Genomic DNA, 17,970 nt, shown 5'->3' on the forward strand with positions numbered 1-17,970 from the left:
TGGATGAATGGACAAACAGGCTTTTGGTTGCATAAATATGTTCTTGGTTTCTGAAAAAATCTTCACATTAGAAAAACAAGGCGGGGTGTGAGGAGGGGCATAGCTGCCCCCCCGCCCAAGCCTTGGCTTTAGCCCCCTTCCTGGGGAGAGAGCACAGGCTGGGGACACCAGGCTTCGGGGGGGGGGGGGCACGTCCTGCCGTGCCCCGGGCCCCTCCCACCCACGCCGCCCCTGCTGCAGGTGCATGATGTGGGTGGCTGTTGCATGCCGACAGTCCCAGAGTGGTCACGGGCGCTGAGGGGTCAGCTCAGGTGTCCGTCCCTGGTGTGGGAGCAGGGGAGCTGGCAGGCCTGGACTTGTGGACACGGTCCTGTGGACAAGGCCTCACTCGGACGGCCCATTACACATGCCCAGCTGCTCCTTGAGGGCCCGCAGCTGGGCCAGGCTGATGTTGCTGCCGCCACACACGATGACCACTAGTGAGGACAGCGGGCTGCACAGCTTCCCCGAACGCTGCAGCTTCTGCACCACACCACTGTACACGGCCGCCAGGGCCGCCCCGCAGGCCGGCTCCACCAGGATCTTCTCATGGTCTGCGGGAGGGTGCAGTCAGCTGGCAGCCCAGTCTAAACGGTTTTCCCTGCCTGCTGCCCAGGGCTGTGTTCAGAGGGATTCTGAGGGGCTGGGTGGTGGCGCACCCGGTTAAGCAGAAATAGCACCATGCTCAAGGACCCATGTTCAAGCCCCCGCTCACCCCACCTGCAGATGGGATGCTTTACAAGCTGTGAAGCATGGCTACAGGTGTCTCTCCCTCTCTATATCCCTCTCCCCTCTTCATTTCTCTCTGTCCTGTCAAATAAAAGTGGAAAAAATGGCTACCGGGAGCAGTGAATTTGCAGTGCCGTTGACCCTGGAGACAAAAGGGGGGAGTGCCAGGTGGTGGTGCACCTGGTTAAGTGCACACATTACAGTGTGCAAGGACCCAGGTTCAAGCCCCTGGTCCCCACCTGTAAGGGGAAAGCTTCACAAGTGGTGAAGTAGGGCTGCAGGTCTCTCTGGCTCTTTGCCTCTCTATCTCCTCCCCTTTTGATTTCTCTCTGTCTATCCAATAATAAATATATTTTTTAAAAATGAAGCATTCTGAGGCACCATCTGTGTAAGGGCTCTGTGATTGATTAGCCAAACTGGGCATAGCCAGTGAGGTGCAACATAAATGCTAGTGTGTGTGTGTGTGTGTGTGTGTGTGTGTGTGTGTGTGTGTGTGCCCTGTCCTGTCCTAAGTTCTGGACCCAGCACCGAGACTCATTCTTCAGCATGACTGCCAGGAAGCTCAGAACACTTATTAAAAACACTGTTGCTGTCCCTGTCATTGTGGCTGTTTGGCTTCCTTCTTTGTATGGACTGTCCTAGCTCTTGTGAGGGAATGATTGCAGAAGGGATGGGAACAGAGCCGTGGGGCGGGGGCGGGGGGCAGCTCTGGAACCCCTGTGCACATGCTCCCAGTGGAGGACACTGGGCTCCTGGGTTGGGGTCTGGAGGGCCTGGGCACCTACCCACAAACTTCTCGATGGCAGCCACTGCCTCTTGGTCCGAGATGACCTCTGAGAAGATGGGGTGCTCCTGAAACAGCTTCAGGGCCTGTGCTCCCACTGTGCTTACACCCAGGGCTTTGGCCACACTGGTGGCGGCAGTAACAGAAGGGGACAAGGGTGACAGGACCAGAGAGGGGGAGAGAAAAGTGGGTGAGATGAGGGTCCATAGCAGGGGATGGGCTAACCCCCCTGCAAATGAATCACTGAAGATCCCTGAGGGAATGGTGAGCCCCCCAAACTCAGCAGCCCCGCTTTTCAACTCTGATGCACGAGTAGACCCCTAAAAGGCCCCCCTTTGTTTCCTGCCCTTGCTCCAAATTGCCCAAGCCCTGTCCAGTCCTGAGGCTCAGGATGAAGATTGCCTCCTCCCAGAAGTCCTGTGGGGCAGCTTTCAGTCCAACCCATCCCAACACTGAGCAGATGCTGATCAGCTCATAAAGGTGACTGAGTGCCCCCAGCTTTGCCTGCTAATTCACCCCCGGGGTGCAGGGGTCAGAGGGCCTGGGGAGCTCCAAGGTGCCAGGCTCTGGAAACCAGTTCTTCCCTGGATTCTACATGACTTAAGTTCTGACTTGTGAGAGGACTGGGGACATGTGGTGTCTGTCTTCAGAGGCAGGGGAGTAGAGCTTCTGCCTTCCTCCTCCTCCCTGCCATGGGTCTGAGAGCTGGCACTCCGGCAGCTATTTGGGGCCCTAAGGCTATGCCATGAAGATGTTGGAGGAGAAACTCAAGGGCCTGGGTTCCTCCCTGGCTTTATTAGAGATTGCTCCTGGGTGGCCTAGCACTGGACTTAACACATAAGAGAGAAAACTCAGGTCAGTCTTTGAGTTGCTATAACTTGGGGTGTCTGTAGGTCGAAGCTGAGCCCCATCCCCATTAAATACCAGCAGCCAGAGGCTCATGGCTGAGACACTGAGGTTTCCTGGGAGCTCTGCCCCCAGCATCTGCCAGTGTCAGTCAGTGGCATGGGTGTGAGTGTGGAGGATGTGTGTTGGGGGGGCAACCCAGGGCAGGGAGACCATCACGTGCCTGATGCTGGACCTTGCAGGGTCTCTTGGGCTCGGTCCCCTTGAGTTGTGTGACTGGGTGGCCACAGGCTGTTCCCTCACCTGGTGATCTGCGGCAGGGTGACCAGCTTGCCGGCCTTGGTGGCTTCATGGAAGCTGTGGGCCCCGATGGTCTCCATGGCAATGACAGGGACATCACCCCAGCCCACCTCCTGCAGCCCCTGCACCACACCGCACAGCATGCCCCCGCCGCCCACCGACAGCACGATGGCTCCTGGCTTGGCGCTCAGCGTCTCTTTCAGCTCCTTCACGATGGACGTGTGGCCTTCCCTAGGGGACGGGGACAGTTTAGGGCTGGGTGTCCTCAGAACACCTGGCAGGGGGAAAGGGGGCATCGTCCCAGATGCCCCCTCCTCCCTGACTCCACCCTGGCCCCCAGCTGCCAACATCTGCCTTCCACAGATGTTTCTTTGTACCGCCGTCCCCTCCTCCCCCCGGCCCAGGTGACAGGCTTGGAGGTGACACCCTAGGGACAGCCACCCTTGCCTCCTCCCTGGACTGTCTGGTGTTTGATCTGCGGGCGTCTGGGTGTGTATTCACCCTGGATGTGAGGACGCCACTAGCCCCACCTGCCCTACCTGTGTGTCTTCTCTCCCTGAGGTGTACTGAGGGGACGCCGGCCCCACCACCACTAGGCGACCCAGGGCCCCGCATACCAGATGAGGGGGTCGTCAAAGGGTGGCACGTAGACCCAGCCCGGGTTGTTCTTGGCCAGGGCTTTGGCCAGCTCAAAGGCCTCGTTCAGCGACTGCAAGAGCAAGAGTCGCTGAGCAGTGGCTCGACCGAGAGCTGTCTGTTGCACCCTTACCCGATAGCCGCGGCCCCGCCTCGTGGCTCTTTTTGGTCCCGCCCCTGGCTCTCGTTGGCCCTACCCAGGCGCTTGGCCCCGCCTCCAGGGAACTCATCTTGGCCCCGCCCCGGCTCATGGGTCCCGCCTCCAGGCTCTTACTGGCCCCGCCCCCATGTCTCTCATTGGTCTTGCTCCAGACTCTTGGCCCCGCCCCGGGAAGCTCGTGGCGGACCCGCCCTCCCCCCTTCTCCATGGGCACGCCCCTCCCCTCCGTGGCCACGCCCACTGGGTACTCACCTCCCCCACCACTTTGACCATGGCTCCCTCGTTCTTGAGTCTCTCGATGGTGAGGGCTGGAGTGGTACTAGGTACGACGATGGTGGCCGGGATGCCCAGCTTCCGGGCGGCATAGGCGGCCGCCATGCCTGCGTTGCCAGCTGCCGGGGTCAGATGGGGGGTGTCATTGTGGGATCCCAGCCAGAAAGCCTCCATCCCACCTCAGGGGGCTGCACCCCGCGTCCCAGGATGACCACTAGCCTCCCCCTGGAATTCCCCATTCAGTGTTTGCAAGAGCTGACGGCTGGGCCCAGAGAGGGTGAGCGCCTGGCCTGGGGACTTGCAGCAGGCTACTTACCCGAGGAGCAGACGAAGTGTTGACAGCCTCGTTCAGCCCACTGAGGAGACAAAGGGGCATCAGGCCACCCCTGCCCAGCCTTGGCTGGACCCTCCCCTCCCTTTTGGAGCTCCCCAGTGACACCAGCTTTCTCTGGCCTCTTCTTCACTCACATGGAGTAGGATGAAGGAGAGGGGCACCTATGGCCCTGGGGTGGGAGTCACCCCCCACTACCACAGGAAGTGCTCTGGGCACTGTGTGGCAGTGGGCCACACCAGGAGCTCCCAGGATGTCATACAGCAGTGTCCCTCCCTGCTAGGGGACTAGAAGTTGCCCCCATATGGCTCCTGCTAACCAGGGGTCCTACCGTCTTGCAGAGGTGCCCTATGCCCCGGATCTTGAAGGAGCCAGAGGGCTGGGAGCTGTCCATCTTGAGGTAGACACTGGTGCCCGCCACCTTGGACAGGGGCATGCTGTCTCGAATGGGTGTCTTCACGTGCAGGGGATCCCTGGATGCCATTGCTGGGGGAGGGCATGCCAGACGGGGGTCAGGCAGGCTATGACAGGGACAGCCCTGCCCCTCCCCTCAGTTGGCTGAGGACAGGACCAAGGGGACAGTGGCCTAGAGACTTGGCTTCCAGTCACTGCCTCACTACCTCACTATGTGGCCTCACCTTCACCTGCAGGGTGGCACAAAGACCCCCCCCCCGTGCCCACGCTTGTGTCACACATGGAGACACACACATACACACACACCACATGGGGAAGCTGTGACCTTCAGAATGAAACACAGAACCTACAGCTTCCCAGAAGCCCCAGGTGAAGGAGGAGATGCTGATTCAGGAGCTGTGACAGGTGGGGGATGGCTCAACTAGTAGGGCAAGGGACCCTTAAGCCCCAAGCTCCTGGATCCAGACCGGCACTGCACGTACCAGAGTGATGCTCTGGCTTCCCTCTCTTTCAGTGTGAAACTTTTCTTAATATCTAGTGGAAATAGTTAAGAGATAGCTTTCTCTTTTTCGTTCTCTCTTTCAATTTGGTATGGCAGAGAAATTGAGAGAGAGGGAGAGGGAGAGGGAGAGAGAGAGAGAGAGAGAGACCTACAGCACTGCTTCAACACTCTTAAAGCTTCCCCCCGGGAGTCAGACAGTAGCACAGCGGGTTAAGCGCACATGGTACAGTGTAAGGACTGGTGTAAGAATCCCGGTTGGAGCCCCCCAGCTCCCCAGCTGCAGGGGAGTCGCTTCACAGGCAGTGAAGCAGGGCTGCAGTTGTCTACCTTTGTCTCCCCCTCTCTGTCTTCCCCTCCCCTTCTCCATTTCTCTCTGTCCTATCCAACAACAATGACATCAATAACAATAGCTACAACAATAAAACAAGGGCAACAAAAAAAAGGGAAAATAAATAAATATTTTTTCAAAAGCTTCCCTCTGCAGGTGGGGAACTGGAGGCTTGAACCTGGGTCCCTGAGCATGGTAACATGTGTGCTCAACCAGGCATGCCACCACTCATTTCGCACCTTCATTTCAAGGCATGAATTGCAAGCTGGTTAAGCAGATACGTTGGGGAGCAGATCAGGCATGGAGTACCATTGCTGTTCCTTTTATAAAAATTTCAATATAACAACAACAAATACAGCCCCAGCCCTTTCTTATATCCTCCCTTGCCCCTGTTGGCAGGCAGCCTTGGCTCTGTCATGCCTGCTGCCTAAGTTTGATCTTGTCTGTCACCTATTTTATTTTTAAAAAATATTTATTTTTGTTATTGGGTAGAGACAGGGAGAGGGAGATAGAAAGGGAGAGAGACAGAGAGACACCTGAAGCTCTGCTTCATCACTTGTGAAGCTTTCCCCCTGCAGGCGGGGACCGGGGGTTTGAACCCTGGACCTTGTGCCCTGTAATGCATGTATTTTACCAGGTGCGCCATCACCAGGCCCCCACCTATTGTTTTTCCATATTCAGCCTGTGTACAGTCTACTTGTACCAAAAAAACTAAAATCATGCTCAAGGACTGGGACCGGCGTAAGGATTCAATTCCGGTTCGAGCCCTGGGCTCCCCATCTGCAGGGGAGTTGCTTCACAAGCGGTGAAGCAGGTCTGCAGGTGTCTGTCTTTCTCTCCCCCTTTGTCTCCCCCTCCTCTCTTGATTTCTCTCTGTCCTATCCAACAACGATGACAATAATAACTAAAGCAATAAAAAAAAACAAGGGCAACAAAAGGGAATAAATAAATATTTTTTAAAAAGCTAAAAATCATATGTGTGTGTGTGCGCATGCACAGACACGTGTGCACAGAATGTCTCAGGAGACACATGAAAAGCTGGTTGGGGGGTTTCCTGCGGAGCTGGTCTTTGACCCACTTTGTACTGTTGCATAGTTCTGCTCTGTGCATTATGTAAATGCATCTGTATTTAATTAAAATAAATATGTTTAGAAAGAGAAAGAGAGAGAGAGGAGAGACGCGCTTAGGAGAAAGCCCATCCCAGTGGAGCCCACTTTTGCCCCAGGCCAACACACGGGAGCACTGTGCACAAGGGAAGCTTTCCCAGTCCTGGAGAACTACTGTGTTATCTCTGCTTCTCTCTCTCACTGTCTGTCTCTCATCTTCTAGGAAAATGGAGTATGCTTGGAGCAGTGGAACTGTGCAGGCACGGAGTCTCTGTGATAACTCTTGATAGCAAAAAGAAAAAAAAGGCGGGGGGAGGGCAGAGGAGAAACTCCACAGCACCGCACCAGCATTCAGAGAGCTCCCTGCATGGTGCTCCCCTGTGGTGCTGGGCCTTAAACCCAGGACCTCACACAGGCTCAGGTGCATGTTTCCAGGGTGAGATACACACACACACACACACACACACACACACACACACACACACACACACACACACACACGTCTTCGGAACCCCAACACCCAGCTAGGAAACACTTCACTGAAATTCTCTTCATAATTATGATTACATGATGCTAGGTAGTCAGCTACAATGAGGACACCACCATGGGTGGGGGAGATAGCATCATGGTTCTGCCAAGAAACTCTCATGCTGTCAGTCCTTGGCCACCGGACCACGACTTTGAGATGACAGCGCTGACACTGTGACACTGCAGCCACAGGAGAGCAGAGCAAGGAAGCAGGGCAGGGCACAGTGAGGGGGTGGCCACCATTCTGTTACTGTGGCTTCTTGGCCAGGCTGTGACACAGTGTGGGGACTGGAATACCAATGTGACTTCTTCAGGGCCACCCGGGGAGGGGGCAGTTGAGTCCCAGAGTACAGGCTTGCTGTAGGACACGGTGTGGCTTCGATCTCGACCTCTTGATAGGCTGGGAAGTGAAAAGGTTGAGGTCGCCTGGTGTCTGGACACACACACACATACACACACACACACACACACTCACACACACACCACTTCTCCATCTCGCTCCTGTTCACACTCACACAGGGACTGTCCTGACCACCTGGCCTGAATCACGAGTCACAGTCAGCGGGTGGCAGGGTGAGCTGCCCACCTGGGTCCTGCTTTTTCACCTCCCCAGAAAGCCAGTCATGGGGGCCTCCACCCCCTTTCATTGCCACCCCTCCCGGTTCTGCCTCTGACCTGGGCACCCCTGGACCAGACTGAACCAGACACACCTGGGTCAGAGGAAAAGGAAGGGGTGCAATTCCTGACCATCCCACCAACTCTAGCACCCCCAAAGATGAGCACTTTGGGCATCTCTGAATTAAGTGACATTCAGATCCCAGGATGAGGGAGACTCAGTTATGCCCATCCCTCTAGGTCTCTTGAGTAAAAGTCACAAACTGGGCGTACCCCAGAACTCCCCACACCTGTCAGCTAAGTTTCCTGGACTAAAATCATTCCCCAAACAACACCCATTTGGGGCTGACTGTTAATCTCTTGAGCAGAGTGCCAAGGGCTGGTGTTTGGATGGGGGAACCTGGAAGATGTTAGGTGGGCTTGGGAACTCCCCACACCCATCTCCAGGGCTCCTTCCTGTGCTCTCAAGTGCAGGGGGAGCAGGGCCCCCCAGGGTGGTGGAGACGGTTTCCCTCTTCCTAATGCAGCAGCACCCTGCCCTCCTACCTGTCAAGGTGAAGTTGAGGGGTCAGGGGAGCTGGGGTCTGCCTGCCCCCCAGTAGGAGCTCAGGATATGTGAGTGGCCATCATATCCTAGCTGGACATTCTAAGCCCCCTGCCTTGGCTCACCCACAAACCAGACATATGAGGAATCTGTGATTTGCCCATTTTACAAATGGGGAAACTGAGGCACAGCTAGAGCAGACCTGCCAGCTTAGCTTTGCAGCGGGCTTTATGCTCATCTGGCTTTTTCTACCTCCCCCTCCTCCTTCCCTGAGCTGCTCAGGTTGGCGGTAGGCACCCTTGGACCCTGGGCATGTGGGGGGACCGAGGATGGACGTCCCTTACCGGACAATGTGGCAGAGCAGGAGTGAAGCGAGCTGGTCCTGACAGACGCAGGACAGACAGACAGATGGGCAGGGAGGCTGGCTTCTGAGCTGTCACTGGGGCGGCTGTCCAGACTTTATTCTCCGGGCAGCCAATGGGGCCCCGGGCCTGGACACACCCCTGCTGGGCCCTCCCCCTGGCCCTGTCCTCCAGGCTGGCTGGAGGGGAGGGGAGGGGCGGCTGGCTCCTCAGCCTGATACTCCCCCATCCTGCCCATCGCTCCAGCCACGCCCATTCCCCAGCCTCAGTTTCTCTATTTGCACATGTAAGACCTACTTCCCAAGGACACCATGGGACTAGGAAGAACACAGTTTGAGACCACGAGCTGAAAGTGACCAACATGTGCCTGGCGCATAGTATCAAGAAACACACAGGAGGAAGAAGGTGCTGCTACTACCCTCCTCTGACTGTGTGTGGGGAGGCACAGGCACAGAGGAGAGAAGGGCTGACATCCAGGGCGCAGTCTGAGTGCCACAGCTGCCCCTGCCATCCACATGCTTTTTGGAATAACGGGGCAGGTAGCATCCCAGGTAAGATCCAGGTGGTCCTGAGTTCAAATCTCAGTTCTGATATTTACTACCTTTGTGACCCCAGGCAAGTCACTTTGTCTCTGAGAATCTCTGTTTTCTTACCTTTAAAACAGAGGTATTGCTGGGGAGACAGTATAGTGGTTCTGCCAAAGATTCTCATACCTGAGGCTCTGAAGTCTCAGGTTCAATCCCCAGCACCACCATAAACCAGAGCTGAACTGAGCTCATAAATAAATAGATAAGTAAATAAAAACATGGATGATAATTGTGCCACCCTCCTAAGACCAGGTAGTGTTATGATATGAGCATGGAAGAATAGGGAATTGATGTGTCCAGTAAGGCTGGCCACCACCACCACCACCACGACCATGATCACCACCACCACCACCACCACCATCACCACCATTATTGCCACCACCATCACCACCATGGCCATGACCATGACCATCACCACCATCATAATTATCACCACCATCATCACCATCATCGTCTCCATCCTCTTTATCACCATCACCACCATCATCATAGAACTGGAAGGTCTTGCAGCTGTAGAAGTAACTCAATTGGCAGAGCATCAGACTTGTATACTTGAGGTTCCTAGTTCGATCCCCAACCCAGCAGATACCTATGTGTAGCCCTGGCTTCTCTCTCTCAGATGTAATACATAAAATAAATCTTAAACAGCTGCAGGGTCTTACGCCTGAAGTCACTCCTTGCCCCTCACCCAGCTTCCTGTCTGTCCCTGGTTGTGTGTAAGATACACACACACACCCAGCTGCCTCTCACCCTCAACAAAGCTCAACAAAGCTCTCTTGTGCATCTGGCCAGGACACAAATGCCAACGAGAGAGTGGGCAGTGAGGGCACAAGCAGCAGGCTCAGCCATTCTGTTCTGGGGGACAAGCTGTTCCTTCCGCTGATCCCCAGCCCCATGCCAGGGGAGTGGGCACAGGCGTGTGCTGTGGGCAGAGTACAGACCGGGGCAGACCTTTGCCTGCTGTGATTTTTGCTTGTCTTAAAATAGTCCACTGGGTAGAGTGCATGTTTCACAGTGTGTGAAGACCTGGGTTTGAGCCCCTGGTCACTGCATAGGAGTGTCTGCATAGGGAGATTTCATGAGTAGTGGAGAAGTGCTGTTCTGTCTTTCCTTGCCTCTCTGTCTCTCACTATATATATATATATATATAGTGAGAGAGAGAGAGAGATTCTGTTGAGAAGGGGAGGGAAGGGTAGAATCATGCAAGTGTGAAGCTCCAGGGATAATGCTGGTGGAAAAAGAGAGAGAGAAAAGAAAAAGAAGAAGGAGAAGAGGAAGGAGAAGAAGAAATGCCTTAAACTTATGAGTAAGGATAACAATGATTTGGGGTGACGCCCGAATCCTCACTGCTAATGTGAGATGAATTTTTGAGCGGGTAAAGGTTGCCCCTAAGGTGACCCATCTACTTTGTGGGATGCCTGGGACCCCCCATAAAAAAAGAAGATGAAGAAGAGGAGGAGGAGGGAAAAGAGGAGAAGGGGAAAGGGAGAGGAGAGAGGAGAGGAGAAGGGGAGGAGGAGGAGGAAGAGGAAGAAGGAAGAGAAGGGGAAAGGGAGAGGAGAGAGGAGAAGGGGAGGAGAGAAGAGAAGAGAAAGAAGAGAAAGAAGAGAAAGAAGAGAAGAGAAGAGAAGAGAAGAGAAGAGAAGAGAAGAGAAGAGAAGAGAAGAGAAGAGAAGAGGAGGAGTAATATAGTTGAGCGGGAGAGGGAGCTCACTGAGCGGAGTATCTGTGTTGCCATGTTCTCGACCCACTTTCCGGACCCAGCACCACAAAGGAAGTGTGATGGTAATGGAGGGAGGGTGTGGGGCTGTGATGTCTCCCACGTTCTGTCTCTTTCTTTGTCTCTGTCTATATGAATGAAAAAAAGTGGCTAGAGCGGTGAGACTGTGCATGGATGCCAGCTGCCCGCACATGCGCACGTGCACACACACACACACACACACACACACACACACACACACCACAATCTTGACTGGGAAAAACCAAAACAGAACAAACAAACAATCCCCCCCTCCAAATAAAGGAAATGAGCCAGCAGCAAGGGACACAGTTCAGCTGGTGGAGTGCAGGACTTGAGGCTCTACCCTCAGCATCACATGGACTGGAGTGGCTCTCTCTGGCTTCTCTCTCCCACTTAGAGATCTATCTCGTAAGGAAAATGAATAAGTAAATGCTTCTTTTTAAAGAAATGAAAATCACCAAAGGATCAAAAAGAGAGAAAAACACACCATCAGTCTGTCTCACTGTTCTTGACATGGGGCTGATCCTAGTTGTTGCTCTTTATCTCCCCTTCTCTCAATTTCTGTCTCTATCCAAAATAAATAGATAAATAAAATATTGAAATGAAGGGTAACCATACTGAAACATGGTTCACCCGCTCTGTTGGCCATTCCTTCACTCACTCTAAACTTTCGAATATTTTCATCAGCCCTGCCCCTTGCCCCCAAACTTTGTGCCTCATTCCTCCCCTTCCAGGTCCTGTCAGCCCCTCTCTGTGTGTCAACTCATCTAGAAGGAGTCACTTGCCTTAGTGACTCTCTGCCCTGTGTCCCCGAGGGCCTCTGGGATGTACTGGGCCTTCTTCCTCTCCAGCCATCATTGCTGGGCCTTTGCTACTGGCATGTCATAAAAAACAAAAAAACAAAACAAAACAAAAAAGAAAGGAAGGAAGGAAGGAAAGAAGAAGAAAGATTATATTTATTCTTTTTTCTTTTCTTTGCCTCCAAGGTTGTTGCTGGGGCTCAGTGATGGCGCTATGAATTCACCTCTCCTGGTGGCCATTTTTTCCTTTTTTTTTTTTTATTCTTTTTTTTTAATTGGATAGAGACAGGTAGAAATCGAGAAGGAAGGGGGTGATAGACAGGGAGACAGACAGACGTCTGCAGGCCTGCCTCATCACTTATGAAGCTTTCCCCCTACAGGTGGGGACCAGGGGATCAAACCTGGGTCCTTGTGCATTGTAACATGTGCGCTCAGCCAGGTGCCCACCACTTGGCCCCCATTTTTCCTTTTCTAATGAGAGAGAGAGAGAGAGAGAGAGAGAGAGAGAGGACTAGATAGCACTCTGGTACATGTGCTGATGGGGATCGAACTCAGGACCTCATGCTTGAGAGTCCAGTGCTTTGTCACTGCGCCACCTCCCAGACCCCCTGTATGTATGTATTAAAGAGTGAAAGAGAGAGAACTGGCACTTGTGATGCTGGCGACAGAGCTTTGGACCTCATGCTCAAGGAGCCCAAAGCTTCAGCCACGACGCCACCTCCTGGATCACACAGTTTCAATTTTAAGCCTATAAAGGCGGACCAGGAGACAGCTCACCCTGGACCATGTGCAAGCTCCCGGGTTCAAGCCCAGACACTGCCGAGCAGCACCGTGGCACTGGGAGAAGCTCCTTGGATGGCCGTGTGAGGCTGTGGAGCAGAATGTCCTTACCAGAGAGTCAGGTGACTTGGAGTTAAAGACTCACCTCTGAGTCTGTCAGAGAGTTTGTCTGTGACTGCTAGTGGCATTCACCCCTCAACGGGCTGGAAGGACTGGAGTTGAAGAGGGAAGTCAAAAGACAGCTTCCCCCTCCCCATTTCTTTTTAAACTTTTTTGATTATCTTTGTTTATTGGATAGAGACAGCCAGAAATCAAGAGGAAAGGGGGTGATAGAGAGGGAGAGAGACAGAGACACCTGCAATACTGCCTCACCACTCATGAAGCTTTCCCCCTGCAGGTGGGGACCAGGGGCTCAAACATGGGTCCTTGTGCACTGTAACATGTGCACTCATACAGGTGAGCCACAGCCCAGCCTCCCTCCCCCCATTTAACAGACGGGTAAACTGAGGTTGGAAGAGAAGGCAGAGCTGGTATTTCTGGGAGGAGGGCAGGCTGTTACATCACTGCCCCTACGAGGTGTCCCGGGGCGGAGGGCGGGCTGTTACATCACTGCCCCTACGAGGTGTCCCGGGGCGGATCAGCATGTCCTTGGCGTGTCAGGTGTGAGCACTGACGGTTATTTTGTTCATGCTGCTCTGCCCCTGTTTGCTTCCCAGCTTGGCTGCGCTCCCGATCACACCCCAGTCAACCCCAGTCAGAGTCAGAGCCGCCTGCTCTGTGCCCTGAGGGTTGGGGAGGGGCTTCCTCGGTGTCCCCCTCTTGTCCTCAGGAAAGTGCAGAGCTTTTTCAAAGCTTTTAGAAAAGGCCAGCAAAGGACTGACACATTGAGCTCTCTCTCTCTCACCCTATTCCTTTCTTCTTTCCTTTTGTCCTCTCCCTTCTTCCTTCTCCCCTTTCCTGCCTCCCTGCTCCTGCAACCACACCCCTCCCCACTGACCCAGGAAGGTGGATGTGGTCAGGGTCCTCCCCCTGGGTCCTACAGTCCCAACCACTGCCACTTGGAATCACTGTTTTTTGTGGAGAAAAAAAAAGAAAATCACCACACACTGCGTATCTCTCCCCTCTTCCTTAGAATTCATTGTGAACCTCTCTCCAGATGGGTAAACTGAAATAAACTAAAAATGGTTTTGAGGCAAGAGAGACGGCATAATGGTTATGCAGAAAGGCTTTCTTGCCTGAGGCTCTGTGGTCCCAGGTTCAATCCCTGTAAGCCAGAGCTGAGCAGGGCTGTGGTTAAAAATAAAAAGGGGGAATTGTTTCTTTATCTATTTATTTATGAGAACCAGAGCAGCATTCTGGCACATGAGATGTGGGGACTTGAACCTGGTTCCTCATGCTCACAGACATTGGTTCTTTGTGAAGGCTGCTTATAACTCCCCAGTGAGGGCCACTATGGTCTGACGCAATCTTTTCTCAATTCAAGGGCATCAAGCTTTCAGTTGGTACTTTCACATTTTGGCTGTTTATTTATCTGTTACCAGAGCTGAGGCCTGGTTCCAGGTTCCTGGTTCACAGTTCCTGGGCCGGCTTTTTTGTTCCTTTTTACTTCAGACTTAGAGAGAGACACCAGGGGCCAGGTGGTGGTGCACCTGGTTGAGCACACGTATTACAATGCTCAAGGACCCAGGTTTGAGCCCCTGGTCCTCACCTGGAGGGGGAAAGCTTTGCGAGTGGTGAAGCAGTGCTGCAGGTGTCTCTCTGTCTCTCTCTCTCTCTGCTACCTCCTTCCCTCTTGATTTCTGGATGTCTCTATCCAATAAATAAAGATTAAATAATAAAAAAAGAATTAAAAGAAATTTAAGAAAGACACCACAGCGCCAGTCCTCTATTTGTGGGGCTTCCCCTGGTGCCATGATGCTTCCATGTGGTGCTGGGGTTCCAATGGGGGGGAGCTTGCATGTGATAAGGAGCCTGCTCTCCCAGGCAGGTGATCTATCTCTTAGCCCTCTGTTTCTTTGCTACTGAAACTACATTCCAATAACAACTCCTGTCCCCATGTTCCTAGGACCTACCTTTGCTTTGCTCTTTTTTTTTTTTTTTTTTTTGCATCCACGGTTATTGCTGGAGCTCAGTGCCTGCACCACAAATCCACTGCTCCTGGAGGCCATTTTTTCCCTTTTGTTACCCTGGTTGTTTTATCACTGTGGTTATCATTATCTTTGCTATTGATGTCGTTTTTGTACAGGACAGAGAGAAATGGAGAGAGGAGGGTAAGACAGAGGGGGGGAGAGAAAGACAGACACCTGCAGACCTGCTTCACTGCTTGTGAAGGGAGCCGGGGGCTTGAACTGGTATCCTTATACCGGTCCTTGCATTTTGCATCACATGCGCTTAACCCATCCCCATGTCCCCAAGGTCACAGGTATAGGTTGGCTGTTAGCTCTCTGATTATATTTATATATATTTTCCCACTCATTCTATTATCCTGCCTTCTCTTCCTTTCTATCATTAAAATTATTTTTTACTTTTTTTTTTTTTTTACTAGAGTACTGCTCAGCTCTGGTTTATAGTGGTGCTGGGGATTGAACCTGAGACCCCAGAGCCTCAGGTGTGAGTTTTTTGCAGAACCAATAGGCTGTCTTCTTAATAAATGAACAAGTTTTCCTGGTTTCAGTGCTCCTCTTCACCGAATTCTGCCAGTAGGTCCAGGGTCTGGGTGTGTCACCCCATCTGCTTTTTTTTTTTTTGGGGGGGAGCCAGGTAGGTGGTTCAGCTCTGGTAACTGGCAGAGACACCTCTGGGCACCCTTCCTGGGGCTCCTCCTGGCTCAGTCACCACAGCTTCCCCTGTGTACACACTGGTCTGTCCCCCTCTGCCCATGGGGCCCCCATTTCCACTCACTAGGGACCCTCAGGGCCGAACCCCATGGCTCTGAGCCTGCACCTCCTTACAGGACCAATGCTCCCTGTTGGGTGTGTGTGTGTGTGTGGGGGGGGGTCTCCCTCAAAGATTCAAGATATGGGGCGGACAGTAGATAGCATAGTGGTTATGCAAACAGACTCTCATGTCTGAGGCTCCAAAGTCCCAGGTTCAATCCCCCACACCACCATAAGCCAGAGCTGAACAGTGCTCTGGTTAAAAAATTAACAACAACAACAACAACAAAAAGATTCAAGATGTGACCTATTCTCGGAGCAACATGGGCACCAGCTGCTTCAACTCTCTGTGCCTCAATTTCTCCTGATGACTGTCTCTGCTGCTGGTTAGGGGCAAGAGGAGAGAAGATTTCAGACTCAAATATACGCAGGGGCCAGGTGGAGAGAAGCATGCTGGGTGCTGGGGTCCCCCACAGCAGACAAACTGAACGAGGGCCCCCAACAAAAATGTGGGCTCCAAACTTGGGACCCTCCTGGTTCTGGAATGTCTGAACCCTGAGGCAGGGGTCTAAAGAGTTGGGGGTCGGGGTCACTCCTGCTGGACAGAGACACGTGTGTGCCAGAGTCCAGGGTCAGGAGACTGGGGCGGGGGAAGGGGGTCTCCCTAGAAGCAGCCAGGAAGATGGGGGACTAAGGTGGCGAAACATAGCTTAAAGAGTAACTGGGGCCACCTGCAGGTCAGGTGTTTGGTGGCCTGAGGTGTCACGCTCCGGACTGGCTGACGAAGGTGGCCCAGGAGGGGACAGGGCAGTGACCTGGCCGGCGGCTCTGGTCTTATTGGATTTCTGATGCTGGCAGCTGGCTCCTACAGCCTGGGCCCTGGCAGGCTGAATCCCCGCCCTGCTGTGTGCGCTGGCAGAGCAACTTGGCCTCTCTGGGCCAGGCTGCTGAGTCTACTGTGCAGAGCTCAGCCCATACCCTCATGCCCCGAGCGTCCAGAGCTCTGTGTGGGCTGCGATGGCGGCGTGTCACTGAGTTTTGGGCTGTGCAAGCCACTCTGCAGCTTTCAACCCCCCAGCCATCCTGGGTGACGGTGGTCGGAACAGCTGCAGCCAGCACAGAGCACCCACGTTAACCTGTCTGAACTTCACAGCCATCCCAGAGGGGACATTCACACCGGAGCCCCATGACTGTGCAGGAGACACCCTACAGAGAGGTTAGGCATCTGGCCTAAGGTGAGATGACAGATGTCTAAGTGACAGAGCTGGCATTTGTCCCCAGGGTCAGTGTTCTGACTCTTAGGTCTGTTGTTGCTTCTTGTTGGAAACCTCTGCTCTTACTTGGTGTTAAACAAAACAACAGCACACTCTGAGACCTCAGTCCCCAGCGGGGAGGCTGCATGAGCAGTGGAGCAGGGTTGCAAGTGTCTCTCTCTCTCTCTCCCTCTCTGTCTTTTCCTCCCCTCTCAATTTCTCTCTCTCCATATATATATATATATCCAGATTCAGTTTATATATATTATTTTAAAGTTTTTACCAGAGCACTGTTCAGCTCTGGTTTATGGTGGTGGTGGTGGGGAATTGAACTTGGAACTTTGGAGCCTCAGGCATGAGAGTTTCTTTCTTTCTTTTCTTTTTTTTTTTTCCTCCGGGGTTGTGGCTGGGACTCGGTGCTGGCGCTGCTCCTGGAGGCTATTCCACTGCTCCTGGAGGCTATTTGCCATGTCTTGTCCTTGGTGCCACAGCACCAAGGACGGGTGAATAGTTAATCAGAGTATTGGGAGGAAGTTGCCAGAACCCTCTTCTCAGATACTGGCCATGCAGCTCTGCTTGACCCCAAGCTGCCCGGGAGTTAATCGTTAAGCCCACAGAGGCCACTCAGTGCCATACAGGGCATCTGAGCCTCCCTCCCAGGCTACATATGGGGAAACTGAGGCCTCGACTGGCTCAGGCCCAGCCGGAGAGGTTGGTGAACTCAAGTCGTGCATCTGACACACCACCCCCCTGCCTGAAGCCTCCCATGACTCCCCAGTGCCTCCCGGGGCACGGTCCAGTCTGAACCGGCACAGAGGTGGACTCTGGCTGGGCCCCATTTCTCCAGCCCTGGCCCCACCCACCACCCCCTTTACCCTCCCACCACCACAACTGCCTTTTTGGTCCAGCTATATAGACACTTCTGTACTCCTGAAACACACCTTGTTTTTCCGTTCCAGACCTTTGCACTCTGTGTTCCCAATTCCTGGTGCAACTTGGTGACCTCTTCCTCCAGGAAGCCCTCCCAGCCTCAGATTCAAGTGAAGTACCTGCTGCAGGTGCCAGTAACCTTGTCTCTCTCTCCACCTGCTGAAGTCATTAGCACCAATTGTGACTGCTCTCCTGTGACCCCTGGGGGTGGTTCTGGAGCAGGGAGTTGAGGCACACGCTGTCTTGTTTGCAGCCTAGGGCCTGGCACATAGTAGGTGTTTAATAAATATTTGTTGAACAAATAAATGAATAAGTGAATGAATGGTTTGTCATGTATCTGAAGGGTAGACTAGGAGGGCTTTTGAAGAAGTCAGCCTTTCTCTCATGACAATTCTCTCTCTCTCTCTCCGTCTCTCTATCTTTTTAAGTTTTTTTCTTATCTTTATTTGTTGGAAAGAGACAGCTATAAATTAAGAGGGCAGGGGGAGGTAGAGAGGGAGAGAGAA

General features: G+C 53.3%; 1 protein-coding gene and 1 non-coding gene across 2 annotated transcripts; one reads left to right on the plus strand and one right to left on the minus strand.

Moving 5' to 3' along the window:
- Positions 1-21: 21 nt before the first annotated feature.
- SDS (serine dehydratase) lies at positions 22-8,564 on the minus strand. Its single transcript, XM_007528807.3, has 8 exons — positions 8,480-8,564; positions 4,430-4,584; positions 4,084-4,123; positions 3,747-3,886; positions 3,316-3,407; positions 2,702-2,929; positions 1,554-1,678; positions 22-593 (listed from the first exon to the last, which is right to left on the minus strand). The coding sequence occupies exons 2-8, from the start codon at positions 4,580-4,582 to the stop codon at positions 385-387; spliced, it is 987 nt and encodes a 328-aa protein (XP_007528869.1). The 5' UTR covers positions 4,583-4,584; positions 8,480-8,564; the 3' UTR covers positions 22-384.
- A 1,809-nt stretch (positions 8,565-10,373) lies between these two features.
- Positions 10,374-10,515, plus strand: LOC132536498 (U12 minor spliceosomal RNA). Its single transcript, XR_009548046.1, has one exon. It is a non-coding gene; the product is annotated as a U12 minor spliceosomal RNA (small nuclear RNA).
- The last annotated feature ends 7,455 nt before the right edge of the window (positions 10,516-17,970 follow it).

This window comes from Erinaceus europaeus, unplaced genomic scaffold (genome assembly GCF_950295315.1).
Source record: "Erinaceus europaeus unplaced genomic scaffold, mEriEur2.1 scaffold_708, whole genome shotgun sequence".
Taxonomy (NCBI): domain Eukaryota; kingdom Metazoa; phylum Chordata; class Mammalia; order Eulipotyphla; family Erinaceidae; genus Erinaceus; species Erinaceus europaeus.